Here is a 19,415-nt window from a genome sequence, read left to right on the forward strand (position 1 = left end):
AGATGGTCTCTTCACAGTTGCAGCGGTTGCATATGGAGCAGTCAGCGATTCTAAATTGCGAAGGCTACCCTCAGGCTTTGACGACGCCCTAGTGTTGCCACTCCATCCGCTCCGACGTCCAATGTTGGTCTCTCGGGAACGTGCTCGTAAGAATTGACGGTAGACCACTTACAGAGACGACGATTAGGTGCATGACCTCACCCATCATCGACACAGAAAGCTACGCGTGCTTAACGTAATCTTTTTTTGTGTGTTAATCAACCGACCTGATAAGACGCTTACAGGGGCAAATTGTGTCTAAACCCGTGCACGTGAACTTTATTTGATTCTGCCTATGACTTCTCCTTGAGTCTTTCGATCTCGCACCCTATTCCCCTACGAGGGTACACAGTCAACCGAAACATATATATGCTTAACATCCCTGCTTTCGCTTGCTTTCTCTATCTCTCGGTGCAGACGTACGCAGTGGACCGGCAGGTGACGGACAGCGCGGCGTCTGCGACGGCGTTGTTCTGTGGCGCCAAGACCAAGATGGCCATGCTTGGCCTGTCGGCAAGGGCCAACGTATCCGAGTGTGACTCCGCTGCCGGCAATGAACTGCACTCATTTATCAAGAAAGCCCAGGACAGAGGTAATCCCAATCTTCCATCTTAATTATTTCGTATAAAGATTAGTCCCTTCGCATAGAAAGAATGCCCCGTACTGTTAATCAGTTCAAAAACCCGAATCGAAATTTTTCTGTCGAAACTACACAAGTTTTTGCCACCTCTCACGGCAGTTCTTGCCATACCAACAGGAACTTCTGCAGTGCGGGTCAAGTTGACATCCTGTCATAGCGACGAAGTCACTTTTGTTGTACCGAAAGCCGCGTTGTCTCTCTGCCAGTGCACTGGAAGATAGCCCTTGTGCGCCCTGGCATGCTTCGCGACAAAACGCGGAAGCTTCCGCATGAGAAACCTCTACAAAACGTTGCCGCAATCAGCCGCGCGAGTCCTGTTATGCGCGGACCTTTGCAAGGTTCGTTGATGGCCACTGCCGCGGAACCTGCGTTACATTTTGCTTCGGAAATAGAACGCGCTTGTAAAGAGTAAAGAAAAAGAAAGGCCCTTCGCTTTTTTTTTGGTTCTTTTTAAATTTTGCTAAGAAGGTGGGTGCTTGCTTGTATTTGTCATTCCTTATGCCATTTTACGCTCAAATAAACAGCTCAAAAGCCTATCAAACTATTTTTAGAAAAAAAAAAGAAAAGAAGGTTGGGACAGGACAGAGCGCTAGGGCACACTTCCGCGAGTCTTGTTAGCACTAGTAACTATGTCAGAGCAAACGCATCAACAGCAACTAGCCCAACTTTCTGCGTTAATTACCCATGCCAGCGCTTCTTTCCACTCCTGACTGCAGGCATGTCCTTGTTTCGGTCGGGATCTTCTTGACAATCTGACTTTCAGCGAAGTGATTGTCACTTCCCGCGGTATACCCATGTCACCGCTTTGTCTCTTACCTCCACGTGACTGCACAGGCATGTCGACGGGCCTGGTGACCACCACGCGGGTCACGCACGCCACGCCCGCGGCCCTGTACGCGCATTCGGCGCACCGCGACTGGGAGATGGACACCAAGATGCCCAAGCGCACGCGCTGCAAGGACATCGCCCGGCAGCTCGTAGAAGACGAGCCCGGGAGGAGCATGAATGTGAGTATACGCGGCCGGCATCAACACGTGTACGGTGCAACACAGTGGATGTGTGTTGGTGTCTAGCGCTGCTTTCCGTTCATCCTTGCGCGAACAATTCAACGTTTACGATAAACGACGAAAAAAATTTTTAAAAATCGGGGAACGCATCGACCGCTGTCTTTTTACATTTTGGGGCAGCGACACGCATCGACTTCGCTTCTGCGCCGTTGCTGCAGGTTTCGACGACGAGAGCACACACCACGGGAATGTTGCTGCGAGACAGTTTGGGTGCTGCCGTTTTGCGTGCTTGTTATCTGTACAGCATGAAGACGGCGCTTTATGTAAAAAAAGAATAAAAAGACGTGCGAGTCCTCTCGCTGCTGCTCTTGAGAACGTGAGACCGCGGGACTTTGTACGATTGCGCCAGCACTCGCGCGTTAGCTGAGGAAGTGTCATTTATAACCTTATTGACGTTAGTAGGTTCGTGAATATGACTCCAAGACAATGGAAATTGAACTTGTTACGCGCATTTGCCGTCGAGGGTCAACAAGTGGCGGAACCTACCTATATACACTGTCACCCTTTTAGCATCAGAATACAACTTCGCTCCGTCAATCTGCACAGAAATATTTGCGTAAGATAGTTTCTCTTTATCGTTGTTCTTGTGAACGCTGGAAGGATCGCGCGCGATAGCTCAAGCACAATCCTGCGCGCGCAGTCCAAATTTGCACCCTGAACCTCAGTACCCGCTTACGTCCCGTCCAATGAACCCATCTCAGAGAATATGATGACCTGCTTTCGGACTCAGGTTATTCTGGGCGGCGGCCTGGCGTACTTCAAGGACAAGCAGCGTGGCGGCGGCAAGCGCAGCGACGGTCTCGATCTGGTCGACCTGTGGAAAAAGGACAAGAAGAACCGGAAGTTTGTCGGGTCTCGTGAGGAACTGCTGGCCATCGACACCAACAAGACCGATTACCTTCTTGGTGAGTCACCCTTGCCCCGAGGCTTGCCTTCTGTTATCGACGATCGCTAAAACAGCGACGCATTCTGGAAGCCTCGGGAATACGGTGTAGGGGTTGAGGGACGGACTTCGCGATGGAAACCCACAAACTTGGGAGGAATTTATTCTACATTTATACAGGGAGGTGAGCGTCAGGTAACAGCTGTACAGACATTACGGGCCGGCAGCAACTCGGACGCTGCGGCCCGCGGCAAGAAGTTCGAGAGAGGTGAAACAGGGAATCAGGGCATGTCCCAGAATCTCAGGTCTCTCTGGAAGGCTTCTTATAAGCCCTTCGAGCACTGCAAGTCACGTCATGTTTGACCAATGGGAGAGTCCACTCCGATGACGCCACTTGCAGCCAATGGTAGGCGCCCGTGTCGCGTGGCACACCTGTCGGGGCTCTCTGCGGTCTTGCCACGCAGACTGGCAATCCACTTGTAGGCTGGAGAAGGAGCGGGGGGGCGCTCGTGCACCTGCTTCATTGTCGGATGCCCACCTGCTAACCCCGGCGGCGCACAAACTTGTTGGCACGTAAACTTGTTGCCTCAAACTTGTTTGCTCGGCCGCTTCTCTGGAATGCGCTTTCCTGCTTTTGCATTCCTCAATTAGCTGTGCTGCAATCCGATGTGGTCTGGGGAACTCGAAGTAATCGCAGGAACCAGCTCCATATCTAACAGCTCGTCCTCGCCCCGGTTGTTCTGAATGGCCGGTGAACTCAATTCGCTGGCCATGAGGAACGCTGAAAGGAGCTGCAGGGTACTGGGGTCGAGCCTCGTTTGACAACCCTCGGGATCCTGGGCCCTGGAGAACAAACGTCAAACAAACAAAACAGCACAGCGCTGCACCACGCGTAAGCGCAGGCTCTTCACCCCTGACTCGCCAGACTATTACTGAGTCAAAATCAACCCTGATCTTTTATTTCCCCAATTTCGACAAAACAGTTCCAACCACCCTTCCAAACAGCTATCCATTTCTCCTCGATTGCCGACAAGACCAGAGTACTATTGTTGTTGCAAAACCAAAGGGTCGTTGACGATGCAAACAACAAATGAAAACAGCCGAACATAACTTAAGTGGCCTAACTACACGAACAGCATGTTTCCAATCTATCGCAGTGGCGTACTTATCGCACGTAATGGTGCCACTGAACAATCTGGTCGACCTCACAAGTACGCAATCACAAGCGCACTAGCCTTGTGGTCACTAAACAAAACGCGTACTTGCGTTGTAGGCAAACTTTTCATTCACGCTTACTCACGTTTCTTTCCTGAAAGTCCTACAGGACACGTGACATAAACGAACAATTAAACTTGCGGGACTTACACACTCCGCAGAACCCTTAAAATAATGCGTCTTAATAACTCGTTCCACGCATACTTATCAGAGAAGTCAGAATACGGCTGCCCTAACACACACGAGCATCCCAGTCATAAATCTGCTTTCTTCCGTCCACACAGGACACGCGCTAATGGAACTAAGAACGCCTCTCAGTGCAACTCATGCACTCACTGAAAACTTACGCGCTTAACCTTAGAAAATTCAACTCTTAAAAAGAAAGAAGGTTAAATAACACACGCGCTTTACCATAGGCCTTTCGACGATAACCTTGACCTTCAGGTTACTCACACACACACAAAAAAAAAGCCTATCTACTTATTAATGAGCATCTCGCGAGACTACATGTTTACTTAAAACGCATCTTTCAAATCTCGAGCTTCTCAAACGAAAACACAAACAAAGCTCATACCTTTACCTTGAAAGAAATCCTAGTCTCAAATCGCGAAAACTTTCCGATGCTCAAAAATAAAAAAAAAACAACACTTCATTTCTACGGAAGGGCTCTTGGCCTCCCTCTCCAAACGCTTACGTCTGACTCATACTTTGAGTCGAACGCGGGGTGGACGTGGTCTGAAAGCTACTCTGGCTGCCGAGAGACAACAAAAGGAGTGACTAACTATCAGCTCCCCCAAGACGTTACGCTCTCCTGCCAATTTGCGTCCTCGCGCCCCGCTTTCAACACGAACTCGATTGACCGCGTCGCTACTCCCCACCTGGTCTCGTCCTACCACCTTGCGTTTCTTCGAACTGCACGCTGAGCTATAAAAAGAACTACGGAACGACGAGGAGCTTAACTGCCCCGTGCCCTTTGTCCGCGTCCGCGCAGAACATTCTTCGCGGTCCCCCTTTGACCGGTGGCTCGACCATTTTGGATGCGTCAACATCGTCCTTGACGACCGCATCTTTTTCCTTGCGCCCTGCCCTTTTGGGTTTCTCGCCATTTTTGGCGGCGCTACATTAATTACCGACTTTCGGTCTTTACCGCGCTTCTTTTTACGGCGCTTTCTCTTTGCACTCGTCTTCATGTCGCCTTCTCGTGCCTCGTGCTGGCCGGTACACATTTCGTCGGCCCGGATCGGCCTCTTACCCGCACAGTCTGAGTGATTCTCACTTAAATCAACACTCTCTCTGCCTCGACTGGCGGACAGCTCAACCGACTCTGGCACAATGCAGCAGGCTTTACTCGAGTAAGACAACTCGCACTCTTGCGAACTGCCCTCTACTACATTGCCCAGCTCACGCTGTGCATCGGCACACAGCCCGTCGGTATCGATCGCTGTCTCACGCGCACAGTCCGAATGATTATTAACTGAACCATCCCTCTCTTGGCTATCTAGACTGGCGGAGAGCCGCACCGATCCCTGAACAATGCAGTTGTTCTCTCGTGAGCTACGGAGCTCGCCACCCCGAGAACTACTCTCAACTGCATCGCTCAGCTCGCACTTCACTTTTGCACGCACATCTGGCTCTACATGGGTGCTCGCGTCTGTCGCGTCAACAGTACCCTTTTCCTCGCTAGCAACCTCGCTAACCTTACCAGCGACGCACACGCTCGGTAACTGTGCCAATTTGTTCGCAGCTGGCCTAGCTGTCTCCACAGTCATCTGTTGGCACAGCACCTCGTCGCTCTCCTTGCGGCCTTTAACGGCCTCTGTTGCCACTAAGGCATCGTTAGCAGCTAGCCTTTTCCCTTCACTTATGAATCGGCAGTCAATCTCACAGGCACTACTCTTTTCGTCGGCTTCTGGCGAAAATCCGCTAGACACTTGCTCTGTACTTCCTACAGAATTCTCAGACAGCCGTTGTCTCTGTGCCAATAACTGATCACAATATTGTATCTCTTTGATCAGCGCTGCCTTCTCTCTCTCATACTTTTCCTCTTGCTCAAGCTTACGTTGATTCTCACGTTCGCGTGCCTTCTCACGTTCGTGACGCTGACACCTAAGAGTAAGTTCTTGAAGCTCCTGCTTCCGTTCATTCTCGCGTTCTTCACGCTTAAGCTCACTCCTAAGTTCACGACGCGCTCGCAAACGTACACGACGCTCTCGCTCCCGTGGCTCCTGTATCACTTCCCAAGCAAGCTCAATGCTTTTCTCATCATTGCCACTATCATTAATCGCCTTTATGATAGCTGGCGTTTCCATCCGTTCGTCCGCCTCAACTCCCAAATCGTCGCACACCAACAACAAGTCTAACCTCGTCAACCTTCTAAGATCCATGGCAGCTGCCCCGACAGGTGGTTAAAACTGTTTTCCTTAATTAATTTGTGCAAACACACAATGCAACAAACTCCCGATTCCCAGAACTATCAAAATTGAACACACAACCTTTGAGTCTGGCGAATCATAAGGAAAAAAACCACGCGCTCACTTACGGTTGCAGCACCCTGCCATCCGGTTCATTTGTCCGCTGTTCCCGGTTCCTTCCGGACTCCCTGGGTCGAAGGCTCGCTCCTTCTTCGATACTCCCAGTCTCTTCGGACCTCTTTCGACGAAGGCTCTCTCTTCTTCGCTCTTCCCGGTTCCTTATGATCTCTCTCGACGAAGGTTGATCCGTAGCGCTGCCACCAGCTGATGCGTTCGGAGGCGATCCTACCGCTGCCAACCAGATGTAGGGGTTGGAGGACGGGACTTCGGGATGAAAACCCACAAACTTGGGAGGAATTTATTCTACATTTATACAGGGAGGTGAGCGTCAGGTAACAGCTGTACAGACATTACGGGCCGGCAGCAACTCGGACGCTGCGGCCCGCGGCAAGAAGTTCGAGAGAGGTGAAACAGGGAATCAGGGCATGTCCCAGAATCTCAGGTCTCTCTGGAAGGCTTCTTATAAGCCCTTCGAGCACTGCAAGTCACGTCATGTTTGACCAATGGGAGAGTCCACTCCGATGACGCCACTTGCAGCCAATGGTAGGCGCCCGTGTCGCGTGGCACACCTGTCGGGGCTCTCTGCGGTCTTGCCACGCAGACTGGCAATCCACTTGTAGGCTGGAGAAGGAGCGGGGGGGCGCTCGTGCACCTGCTTCATTGTCGGATGCCCACCTGCTAACCCCGGCGGCGCACAAACTTGTTGGCACGTAAACTTGTTGCCTCAAACTTGTTTGCTCGGCCGCTTCTCTGGAATGCGCTTTCCTGCTTTTGCATTCCTCAATTAGCTGTGCTGCAATCCGATGTGGTCTGGGGAACTCGAAGTAATCGCAGGAACCAGCTCCATATCTAACAACGGATAACGTAACGCTCGCGGATTATTTGAGTGAGCTTATCAGAGCGAGGCACTATTACCTAGCTTTGTGGACTGGTACAGGGCACATTACGTGAAAAATAATGTTTAAGTACCCGTACACGTGCCTTAGAAAATTTGATATGTGCTTCGGACTACGCAAACACCTTTAGACAATGGTTCTCCGCGCGTCGTGGAGAACGTGGCAGCACCCTGCATCCTAGAGAAGTGTGCCAGTGTGACTTGGGTCTAGTGGCCAGTAAGCTGTTGCACGTGTCAAGTAGGACGATTGCGTTGACACGTGTGCTTGTTTGAGGATTTCAGATATGTGAGCACAGTATGGATTGAGTACCGGATGTCTTCAATTTCGTAATTTGAGCTCGTATTACAAAACTTATTTTAGGACTTAAATTGGCTGCGTTAACCAACGAGCCCACGTCACTTGACGAGACGTTGAGTTTTTGTTGGCAGGAATTTTCTCCTATATATCTTCGTCGAAACGCTCGGTTCAACAACAGGCTGTCTTAAATTTTGCATTGATTACTACAGCTTGTCAAGAAGACAAACACACACACAAAAAGTTGTACAGTTTCTTTCTTGATGCACTTTTGTTGACGTGCCCCATTCTGGCTCTCTCGCGCAGGCCTCTTTTCTGGAGACCACATGTCGTACGAACTCTACCGCCAGGAGAAGCAGCCTTCCCTGGTCGACATGGTCGTTACCGCAATTGAAATACTGCGCAAGCGCGGAGACGGTTTCGCGCTCATGGTCGAAGGTAAGCAGTACGAGGAACTCTTTTCATTCGCCGTCGTTGTTTTCTTCGCCACAAGCTAGTAGCACTTTTACTGTGTCATTAATTCACCCCGCTGCTTTCGTTGATGAAGTTTCATTTTGAAGTGAGGCCATACCGAGCCCTTACATTGAGGCTCGGTGTGATTGCGACGACGACGATGACCTCAAAGACTATTGTGCGTAACCAGTGAGAAAGATTATCCAACAATTGGGGGGACGCAGGCAAAATGAATCATTTTGAGGGACCGAGAAGAAGCCGAGACGTAATGAAAGAAATGTTAGTATGACGGTATTCACTGTCTAAGTATCCCATAAAAATTTATTGATTTATTTATTGATTTAATTAATTTTGTTGTTGTCCTAGCTTACACAGAGTTCGCAAACACTGAGTGGACCCTAGGATATGGTTTGGGTATGAAGAAATAAATTTGCGTAAGGACATTACGGGCAGCGTAAAAAAAACTGCAGAAAAAAATTACATTTTCAATAATCGCTTTTCTTTCAGCGCCACATATGGAGCACCTTTTCTTGTCACTATTCGAAGCTTTGCGCTATAATAGGCAAGTTTCTGCATCATCGATAAATCGTTTGGCCCAGCTAGAACACCCGCGGTAACTAAATGATCGCCAATTCTATTCATAAATGCGGTGTGGCTGCCAGTAGCTCTGGCCAGAGCCCGAAATATGCCGGCGCAAAGGCTGCGGTTTCTAAAGCTGCTTTTCCGGCATTGCAGTCATACACTTCGGCGCCCGGAAGGAAGCTGTTTTCTACGCCGCACTTTAAAGGCGAAAGCAGGAAGCGACTCGAGCGCGTGTAATCTGTACTTCGCTTTTCGATCATCACGTCCAACGACGATTTGAGCTGGCGATGGATAGATTACTCTTTCTATTGTTATTACTCCGCGTGCATTTTAGCGTCGGACGGTCTGCAAACATTAACTGAGCGCGCATAAATGGAACGGGCACCCATTCCCGAGCAGGAGCAGCGTCGACCGGCTCCCGAACCGCCATTGTTCCTCTGGACGGACAAACGGGACGTCGTCGCTCGTGGGCATTCGCGTGCGGCAACAAGCCCGGCGGTGGGCCGCTTTCTGTTTGCGGTGCTGCGAAGCAGGGCCGGTGGTCATTACACAGCCAGAGTACGAACTGCTCGGAGGAAATTACCCCGGAAGCAGCGGCCTTGCCCGCTGGCAAGGCAAGCTGCGGCAGCCACGTACGTGCCGGCAACTATTCCGGTTGAAAGTGAATGCCACAACCGGACGCCCGTATAGGGGTTTGCAACTCTCTTCAATGCATTTAAGGAAAGCGCCGGTTCGAACATGTATTGTTACGGTGCGGTCTGTGCCGGGAAACCGAGGAGAAGGCGATGGAGGTCGGACGGGCTGGGTTTCCGAATCATGTGCGCGTTTACTCTGGACCTTCTGCGGCGGCGTTTATAGATACGCCGGCACAGCTGACCTGCACCGTAATAACGCCTTCGTGACTTTTCTTCCTGTATTTTGTCGAAGAATTCATTCCATCGGTGGCCGCTTTATATGCTCGCCGTCGTCTGGCAAAGCCCCTGGCGCCACTGTGCCTACTTTAATACAAAAGGCTCGTTTTTTGATTGAATGTATGCTGGTCGACAAAAAACAAACAAGCAAAAGAAAAACGTATAAGTGGTATGAAGCATTGGCATGCACACACTGTGGGAAAAGAGTATTGTAAGCCTGTCGCGTTGTGTTAAATACATCTCAGCTTTGTTTGGAGAGCAAGAGAGCGTGAGGCGCTAAATGAGTACGCCTTCGCGCAGGGCATCTACATAGATTTGAAGAAGCATTGTCAACTAGTGCTGATAAAAAATAAGAAAAATAAAAAGATAACGCTATTTTCTTGACAGTTGAATGTGACAGTCTTTTTATGGTAACTTGTACCCTGTTTGCACTACATTGTACTAGTCGGGGTGAAATTAGGACATTTCCAGGCGCGAGTTGGAATCAGCTAGCGCAAGACAGGGGCAGTTGGAGATCGCTTGGATAAGCCTTTGTCCTGAATTGGATGTGAAAACATGATGATGATGATGATACTAGTCCTACCGTTACTCCCTTAGTGAAGCGGGGAGTTATCGTGTATATCTTGCATAAAGGCTTCAAGCGACATGGAGCGCTCGCCGGCACATACTCTAGGACTAGCACCTGTTATGCTGCGATTTTTGTGGAAGTGACGTGCAGCGTTGCATAGCGCAACGTTCCGCTCAATAATAGGTATTGGAGATAAAATTTCTCATAATTTACATGGAGTAAGATGGCTCTGAAGAGTTTGAATTAACGAGAGTAGACTCGTGATAGCCGGTCTGTTTGTAATTAAAGAAAGCTATTTCTTTCATTCGTGGTAGCGTAAAAGTAACCTCAGTATTTTTCATCGGTTGAACGTCAGAGCTATACATTCCTGAAAAGGACTCTTAGCCGCTGTGTTGGGTCAATGACTGTGGTGTTCTGCTGCTCGACACAAGGTCACGGGTCCGATTCCCGGCCGCATTTTGATGATGGCGAAATGCAAACGTGGTCGTGTACGTAGATTTGACTGGAGGTTAAAGAACCCCAGGGTGGTCAAAATCATTCCGCCCCCTCCCCCCCACACAGCACGGCGTCGCTCATCACTGCGCAGTTTTGGAATGTCAAGTCCCGCAATTTATTTACACCGCACGAATAAATCAAACCCCCCAAAAAAGAAAAACTCTCTGGCCCGCAGGCGGCCGCATCGACCACGGCCACCACGAGAACCGGGCGGCGCTGGCGCTGCGCGAGACGGCCGAGCTGAGCGACGCGGTGGCCGCCGCCCTCGAGCTGGTGGACCTGCGCGACACCCTGGTGCTGGTCACCGCCGACCACTCGCACTCGTTCACGCTCAACGGGTACGCGGCCAGGGGAAACCCCATCCTGGGCGTCGCCGGACTCTCCGAGAAGGACGGCCTGCCCTACACCACGCTCTCGTACGCCAACGGGCCCTCGACGACCAAGAGGAAGGCCGACGCCAATACCGGTGCGTGCCCGCACGGCGTTTCCGCGAGCCTTCTCGCGTGTGCGGTGGCCACCAACGGAAAAGTTATTTTGCAGTGTACGTTTCAAAAGGGCTCGCACTGCGTGGGCTCTGCTCAGCCGCAGGTGTCGCCTATGTCAACGGAGGCGCGCCTCTTCTTTATATCTGTACATAATTTTTTTTCCACTTTGGCTTCTGCGGTACGTGTGATTTCTTTTTCTAGGCTTCACTACAAGGCTTGGTTCAGTGGGTTCCTGCCAACTGGAGCGAAACGACCCGGCGCAATTAGGTATAGATGCCGCTTTTGCGGTTCCAGAAAAAGGAATAATGTCAAGTTGTTACTGTCAATTTGTTTTGCTGTAACGCGTTCATTTGGAGATTACGTGGAAGTTCACGTCCTTCGCTTGGTGAATGAAGCATACTCAGAGCCCGCCATTCTGGAACATATATGTAAAGAAACTACTCCTTTCATGAGCAGCGTTTCCGACTTTCTGAAAGGAACCTTAGAGAGAAAATTAATTTGAGCAGTATTTGTGAACTGCTCTTCTAGAACACGAGAAAGGCCGCTGTTAACGCGGGAAATGGCTTGGTAAGCGACAAAATACGGAAGAACGTAGGACGCGATGCGACGCCACGTTGAGGTTTCTGCAACATGCAACTCACCGTAAATGCACGGATTCTAGACAGTATGTCTTTGGGACTAGTTAATCTTCAATTAATGGTCTGTGGCACTATGGCCAATGTTCGGGCGTTGTAAAAACGTGCGTGGATTAATTTACCGCCGTCGTAGCAATTTCTTAAAAAAGTGCTTTAGAGCGTCAATGCGGGAAGCATTTCAAACCGAACTGGATCACAGTATACGGGCTACGTTTTGAATTACGTGATTTAATTAACTGCTCGAAAGACACAACTTGTGTTTGTGGTTCTGCGAACTTGCACAAGTCCGTTCTCTCTCTTTTTTGTCTCTTTCCAGAGTATTCACGGGGCCTATGCATATAGTAAACTGTGAAGCGACTTGTGTGTTGCCATCACGCTCGGAACGCGTTACCTCAGGAGTCCCGTAGCCGTTTGTAACGCATTAAACGCAAATGTCGAATTAAAGTGACACTGAAGATAAACACTAAATAATTTCAGGCTGAAAAAGCAGTGCTTCAAAAATCAGTTTTTATTGATTTCGCAGTACCAGGTTGATTACTACAAAATAAAATGTACGCCTCTCCACATGGAACACTAGAATAAAAAACGCATGTGCTGTCGTCGAAATGCTTTTATGTTGTTGATGTGCTTTATGTGCTATCTAAACGTTCTAGAAACACTTTCTTATGTGTCATAAGAACGCCTGAAAAAGAATGTAGTTTATGCAGGTACTCCTGGGGTTTACGACCGACGTGACTGCTGAAAGGGATTTACATTTTCTGGGTATTGCGTTAGTTTTGCACCATTTGCATCATTTGCATCATTTTCTACAAGACAGAGAGAGAGAAAGAAGGGCAAAGGGAAGACAGAGATGTATGTTTCTACAAAGTCGCCCCCATGCTCAGTACAAGATTCCAACGCTTGCCATCGTGCCTTAACTCCAGTGAAAAAAGAAAGTTGTTTTGTTTGTGGCTGTGGACTCGGTTACTTCTTCATCTGATCGAACTTATTTCCTGCTCTGCCTCTTTGAGCGGTTAAAACATGTGCTAACCAATCGATGAACTGTTGAGTAAGGAGAATGTGTTGGACGCTGAAAGTTCAGGTCTTGAATTGTCGATGTTGTTTCACGGGCTGTATGAACAAGGGTACTGTCGTACTCTCGCGTCACAAATTGAAGAGCTCGACCTAGGTGACGAGAACTTTTCCGAAATAACACATCAATTGTGATTTTTGAATAGCACATCAGTTGTGAAATACATCAGCTGCTGCGAAAAACATGCGCTACCATACCTAACTTTCAATTGTCGATGTATTTCAATGGGTTTTACTCCTCCACAGTATTGATTACAGAACTTATTATTTAGTGCACGTCTCAAGGAGGGAAGGGGCGCCCATATTTACCGTCAGGATGTGACCTCGTTCTTTAAGCTGCACGCTTCTCTCACCTGCCCAATATTGTTTATACTACTGGAATCGATTTTGTCCACTTACAGGTCAGTGACATGAAAATATGAGGTTTTGTAACAAAGTTAAGTTTTCATTTGCCCGGCCCTCGTACGATCTCGGTATGGGCAACGATTTTACAGCGACCTCACCACGTTCGACTTTGCGCGATCCCTGCGAACGATGTCTGTCTCGCTCATCGGGTGCTTGCTCTTCGCAGAGGCCGTTGACTACCAGCAGGTGAGCGCCGTTCCCTTGCGGCTGGAGACGCACGCGGGCGAAGACGTGGCGCTGTACGCCGCTGGCCCCATGGCGCACGTGGTGCACGGAGTCCTGGAGCAGCACGCGGTGGCCCACCTGGTGGACTACGCCACCTGCTTCGGGGACGGCGTCCGGCTTCGGTCGCGGTGTCTGGAGCAGGGGGCCTCTGCGGCAGCGGAGGCATCTTCGTCGGCACGCATGGTCGCCATGCTTGTGTTATTGGCGGTGTCCTTGGCCGTCCTTCGGTAGAAAGCCTGCGGACACTGCTTTGCAGTTCTACGAGAAAAGAAACGCCGGAAAGACGCAAGGAGGAAGGACAACGTGCATATCGAGGCAGGCCTCGGAACCATTCATATGAGCTCGCCATAGGTAAAATGAGAGGCAGCTGCTGCACGCTGCACACGGATGCATTTTTCTTGTTTCTGCTTCAGGGGCACTGAAAGCAAAAGAGTCAGGGACGCCCGTCCAAGACGACGGGGCCTTTGAAAGACTGGATTCAGACACGGAGTAGATGACGTTAAACAATTAGCTGATTACGGAGCTGCTCAGAGAGCCGTATTTCACTTTGTTCTCTTGCCCCGCTTCCACAGATGAGCTTTGATGAGCTGCCTGTAAACATGTTCTTCATCCTTAAAACAATTTGGCTTGTCTCTCGAAAAAAAAAGAAAGCAAGAAAGGCCATCCTAATGCTTGACCCAATGAAAGGAAAGCTCGTTCATTACTTCGCTTTGTCCATGTCGTACTGTAATATATTGCCTTTTTTTCTGTATTAAAAATATCGCTTCTTTTGAATACACCGCGCCGGCGAAGGAAATGAAGGACATTGCAAGCGTCAGTTGTTTTGCCGTTATTTGAAATTACACTTGCGCGACATCTCGGTCGACGCGAGCAATACGATGAGTTGGCAGTTCAAGCATGAATCTGCTGAGAGCGCGAGCGCCTTCGCCAGGCACACTGTTTCCGAAAGTGTCCAAGATTTTGAAACCAGTGGTTCTGCAACTTCTGGTTGCATTCTTACGCTACGATGATTTGTTGGAGGTGTTGTTATTCGCACTCGGGTTTGCATTACAATTGCAGAAGTGGGGAAGATTGTCTGCCAAGCTTGTGAGACTGCGCCTGTCTTGTGCAAGGCATCACCATCACCATCGTTAATCTTTCGGGGCCAGGTGCCGCGCTCTTCTCGTCGCCTTGGACCTGTCTCTCAGCTTCCAGAAGTCTTCGAAAGCAGCATGAATTCAGGAATGCCATGCGACGGGTTCCTCATGCGGAAAAATTGTGGGCTTGCACAGCTCTATTCGTCTTTAATTTTCATCTCTATGTCAGCGGCTTGAGCGGGAATGCAATGGTCACTATATTTTCAAAGCCTCGGTTTATAACCATTTTCAGCTTCTATAAAGCAGAAATTGGGAGGGTGCTCTACATTTATTAACTGCCTTACAAATGTATTTCCAAGGATGGGGCTGAGTGCTACACTGGCAGGTCGCTTTCGCCTACAGTTTATATCTGTAAGAAGAGAGGTCTCCGCAGTAATGAGGCCTCTCTTTTTAGAACAATGACATTCTTCCTGTAAGATTTGCATCTAAAACTAATAGAAGTATGGCGTAGCATTTGTAAAGTTAAAGTGGACCATCGTTGTATTCACTGTTTTTCATTTATAGGGCGCCTGTCTTCGCGGCTCGTTTCATTTGAATGTTGGGGAAGCTGTGTTGTTCGAAATTTGATAAAACCTAGCACGTGCTGCGCAAGGTTGATGTTCGCGCTAGTTGACAATCCACGATTTAGTACTTCAGCGCAACCGGAAAGCGAATTGAGCGAGAAGGCCCACTCGCACCTTCTTTGGCTACGCTGAAGTACTTAAATGCGGATATTTAAGAGTACGCTGTCTCCTCGCTTGCAGCAGGTGAGCATAGCGAGTGGTCAGTGTCAGCTCTTGTCGAAATATGCCACACAGTACTGTCGTATCTATTGAAGACAAGGTCTTCTTAGCCGACTTCACACGGGTTTGGTGTATCTGGGATCTGGTTATCTTGTAACCACTTCCAGAAAAAGATGGTTGGTGTGATGACGTGTTGATGTCGTGTGTATGAACAGGAAAATCAGCAGCTGAGGATATAGTAAAATGAGTATAACTAGCCGTAAACGGGGTGGGATGTGAGTGCCTGTGTCGCTGTCGCCCTCTGCCATGCCGTCGCCTTAATTGCCGTGCCCTCAGCCAGATCGTGCGAAATGGTCAAATTCGGGGCGGAAGACAGCTGAATTTGAGAAGCAGGGAGAGCGGAGAGTAGCCGGCCACGCGAATGCTTCGCCCTATCCTCGGGCGTGTGCTTTGAAGAAGCCGTAAGCACTCGGGGTTAATAGGTCCTATGCCTTGCGGTAGCTTGAAAAAAGCTACAAGGAAGCCGAGGCAAGGAGCGCACTCCAGACTGTCAAACGCTGAACAAGGAAAGGATCAACCAAGTGTTGACGCTTGCAAGGCCAGGTTCACGTAATTAATCGAGAAATACGATATGACGAAAATGCGAAGCGAGTGAATAATGAAGATAAAAAGACACAGGAGAGACAGAATCAAGAGATATAATCGACATTTAGTAATCGAATCAACCATGCCACCATTTACGTCGACCCTGTCTTCTTTAGCGTCGACACATGGCTGAATCTTTTTCTTGTGCAGCTCTCTTGCCTTCTTGTGCATACTAGTAAAAGCTTTCAGTGGAGAACACTTAATGCGGAGTTTGATTCACTTGTGTTTAACGTGTCGAATGATCAGATGGCTTTGTTGCAAATACTAGCAATATAGTTGAACTAAGATGCAGTAGATAACGACAGTTATATCATTGTGCTGGAGAGTGTATGCGCTAGATGCGCACAAAACTTGACTACTTGTGATTGATGAGATGCGATTAAGTGGAAGATGAAAATAACCGAGTATTATAAGGTGCGGGCTAAACAGGTAAAGTGGAGGCTCATGATACTTCTGACTGAACCAGTTCTTTGCGTGACATGTGATATAACCTGTGGCCCCTGTCCAAATTGAGCTTGGAACTCTCTGGTATTATGCGGTCAAGGTCACCGAAAGAACTGTCGTAGATGGCTCCAGTGGTGAATTAAGCGCCTGAAGAGTAGCGTACAAAATTGAGAGAAGCGAGTAATGCAAGTAATGAACCCCAAATTTGAAACTCTGATGTTTAACGATAAACCGAACGGCGGTATGCCGCAGGCACATATTGTACCTAAAGATGAATGTCTTCTTTAAATATGGACATCCTGCTCTCGTTTGTTAACTTTTAGTAGTATAATATATGTTGCTGGTGTTGATGGCTTCTTTTCGTGCGTGTAAGTGTGCCGTGGAAGTTGAAATTCCAGGAAACCACGGGCTGCTACTACGTGTACAGCGTGGGCAGCCGGCTCTTGAACTGGCTAAGCTCCTGTCTTTCCCTCTCATTTTACTATTTTTCTAACACGTTTACATTTGTCCCTGTCAAGCAGTCGTTGCTGTGCTCACCTCGTATTGTCTGTATGTTTGAGGAGAGGCAGTTGATGTTATTTGTTTGGACTGCCATGTTGGTGCAATGTGTCGTACATCCAGTGTGATTCACTCATTTATACGTCATTGAGGGACCTTGCTCGCAGCCAAGCGGCTTTGTTAGTTAGTTGCATTGTTGTTAGTTTCAACATGTTCACCTTTTTGTCATATTTATGTAATACACGTATTAAGCGCACACTTTCATACTCCGTTTCAGACATCGGGTGCAGTGTTATGGGGAATACGGACTTTTTGCGGTGGCTGCGTTCGCACTTAGAAATAGTTCGACGTTTCTGTGCAAAACTGTTCTTAAATAGCCTCAGTAATCAATTAAAGAAATTTTTGATCCTCAAAAGCAAACAAACTGTGGTACACGGCTGCTAATGCATTGTTGTAGATCGATTTGCTTTTCGTTGTTTTTCTTCTCATGTTTTTTTATTTGGAGCCCGTCATGGCAGCCTCACGTGCATGGTCGTGCGAGCAAATGCCACTGGCGTGACGCGAAGCATCGGCAGAAATCGCGGAGCGATAAATTTCCGTTAGCGAACATCTTGCGTAACTTCCACAGCGTTGCACCCGACGTCTGAAACCGAATATGTTGAGCAATGAAACCAACGATGCTGACCAACTCTGTCATTTCCGCCAAATTTTACGATCGTTAGGAGGCAGACTTGTACACCAGCTGGCCGAGATGGCACGGCTCTGTTAAGGCACCGTTCATGAAGTCAATATCTTACAACACGACACTACGCGACATTTCCAAAGCGTTTTGTTGTTTTCAGCTGCGCTAGTTATGCTGGCAGCAACTAATATACAGGCCTATGCTTGTTGCCTGTAGCATGTGTTCAGCGTAATTGCAGGTGTTCTTACAGAGTACAAAGCAGAGGCGTATGACAAGGCCATGGGAGGCGCTATGCATTAGTTGCGTTTCTCGCATTCTGGTATCGCTAACTACAACGTAGTCGAGGGCTGCCGAACGTACCTGTTTGTTACATCGCACGTTGGTCGTTGAGAGCGACGGTCGCTCGTTTCAATGTGTCGTTTCAATGTTTCAATGTCGCCGAATGTGCATGAGTTACAAAGGCACAAACACACGGCCCGCCTGCAAATTAAGCAGTGTGTCGCCAAATTTTCTGGCGTTATGGCGTTATTGGAAGTTGTGTGTGTGGTTCTATGCGTGCATGGGCGTCTGCATGTGATTGTAAAAACGTTTTGTTTGTCTCTTTCTGTGCTCTACTGAGTTGTCTATCGTCCTTTCGCTGGTTACATGGAGTGCACAATTCTAAAAACAACTGACGAATAACTGCTGGGCTAGTTTGTCTTCCTGCACAAAAAATATTGTCTTTATGCGGAGATAACGGCTTGCTCTTTAATTGCCTATATTACGGGCAGTTATCATCATCGTCGATCGAATACATTCAGCCCGTTCGTGACTTATGGAATTGACCGTACTTCATGGGATTTGGAGGCTGTATAAAACTTCCGAAAATAAAACTAAATATGTGGCAAGCCCGTAAGCTACTCTCGAAATTGCCAGCACGCGCGCGTCCTTTGTTTTCAGAGTGCACATTGCCAGTTGTGCCTTAAGCGTTTTCTTCTGTGATTCAATCGCTTTCCTCGAGTCTCGAGAGCCTTGTTGAAAAAGAACTCGCACACAGTGCCTTTCAAGCACATGTTGAAAATAAAACCTGCTTCAATGCGAAGCACTTCTCTTTTCTATGTTGTTTTATAGATTCTACTAACAATGCTGAACAGCCGGGTATTATATGGATTCTAAGAAGCGTTATGAGCGTGTGTAACGAATTCGCGATATTGAAACCAGCGTAATTTGATAGATAGATACATGGATAGATAGATAGATGGATAGATAGATAGATGGATAGATAGATGGATAGATGGATGGATGGATGGATAGATAGATATCTAGATAGATGGATATTTAAAATGGCATGAAGTAGGCAAACATTGCTAATCGCAGTAGCATTGGCCAGCTGCAAGTTCACATACGCGTACGTGATGCCTGAAGTTAAAAAGGGCACCCTGTTGTAAATAGTTGCTTTTTACTCTAACCTCTCTCCCTGTTACTTTACTGACCCCTTCTTCTGCTTTCCACTGCTGACCGCTGTTCATGTGTCAGGGGGATGCGCAAGACAGTTACTGCGGTCAGTAGTAATCTATTCATAGAGAAATAAACCAATTACTACTAACGATGATGTCAAGCGTAAAACTAATGGTAGCTCTGACATTATTCAAGCAATCATTTCTATAAGGTAAAGCCGTGAAAGGCAGATTTAAGGCTTTATTACAATAAACGGTATCGCATTAATATTGCTCAAGTAGCTGAGCAAGCTGGTAGGAATTCATACGCCTGCCTTTTGACTTCGTCATCCACCGAGAGCCCACTCGTGCTTGCACTAGAGCACATATTGTGCCGTTTTGCATGGTCATTGTAGCACTGCCTATCGGAGCGTTCACAAAGAACCATTGGAATATTTTATTGCCCAGCCTCATTTGT

General features: G+C 48.3%; 1 protein-coding gene across 1 annotated transcript in view; it reads left to right on the plus strand.

Annotated features, from left to right (window-relative positions):
• LOC135897410 (alkaline phosphatase, tissue-nonspecific isozyme-like) overlaps nucleotides 1-14,212 on the plus strand; it is a 71,289-nt gene extending 57,077 nt beyond the window's left edge. Inside the window, exons 3-8 of the mRNA XM_065426022.2 lie at nucleotides 457-631; nucleotides 1,514-1,686; nucleotides 2,477-2,651; nucleotides 7,872-8,003; nucleotides 10,750-11,040; nucleotides 13,337-14,212. Of these exons, the coding sequence (XP_065282094.2) occupies nucleotides 457-631; nucleotides 1,514-1,686; nucleotides 2,477-2,651; nucleotides 7,872-8,003; nucleotides 10,750-11,040; nucleotides 13,337-13,626 (1,236 nt within the window). The 3' untranslated portion in view covers nucleotides 13,627-14,212. The remainder of the gene's footprint in view (nucleotides 1-456; nucleotides 632-1,513; nucleotides 1,687-2,476; nucleotides 2,652-7,871; nucleotides 8,004-10,749; nucleotides 11,041-13,336) is intronic.
• Nucleotides 14,213-19,415: the final 5,203 nt, after the last annotated feature.

Source organism: Dermacentor albipictus, chromosome 2 (genome assembly GCF_038994185.2).
Source record: "Dermacentor albipictus isolate Rhodes 1998 colony chromosome 2, USDA_Dalb.pri_finalv2, whole genome shotgun sequence".
Lineage (NCBI taxonomy): Eukaryota > Metazoa > Arthropoda > Arachnida > Ixodida > Ixodidae > Dermacentor > Dermacentor albipictus.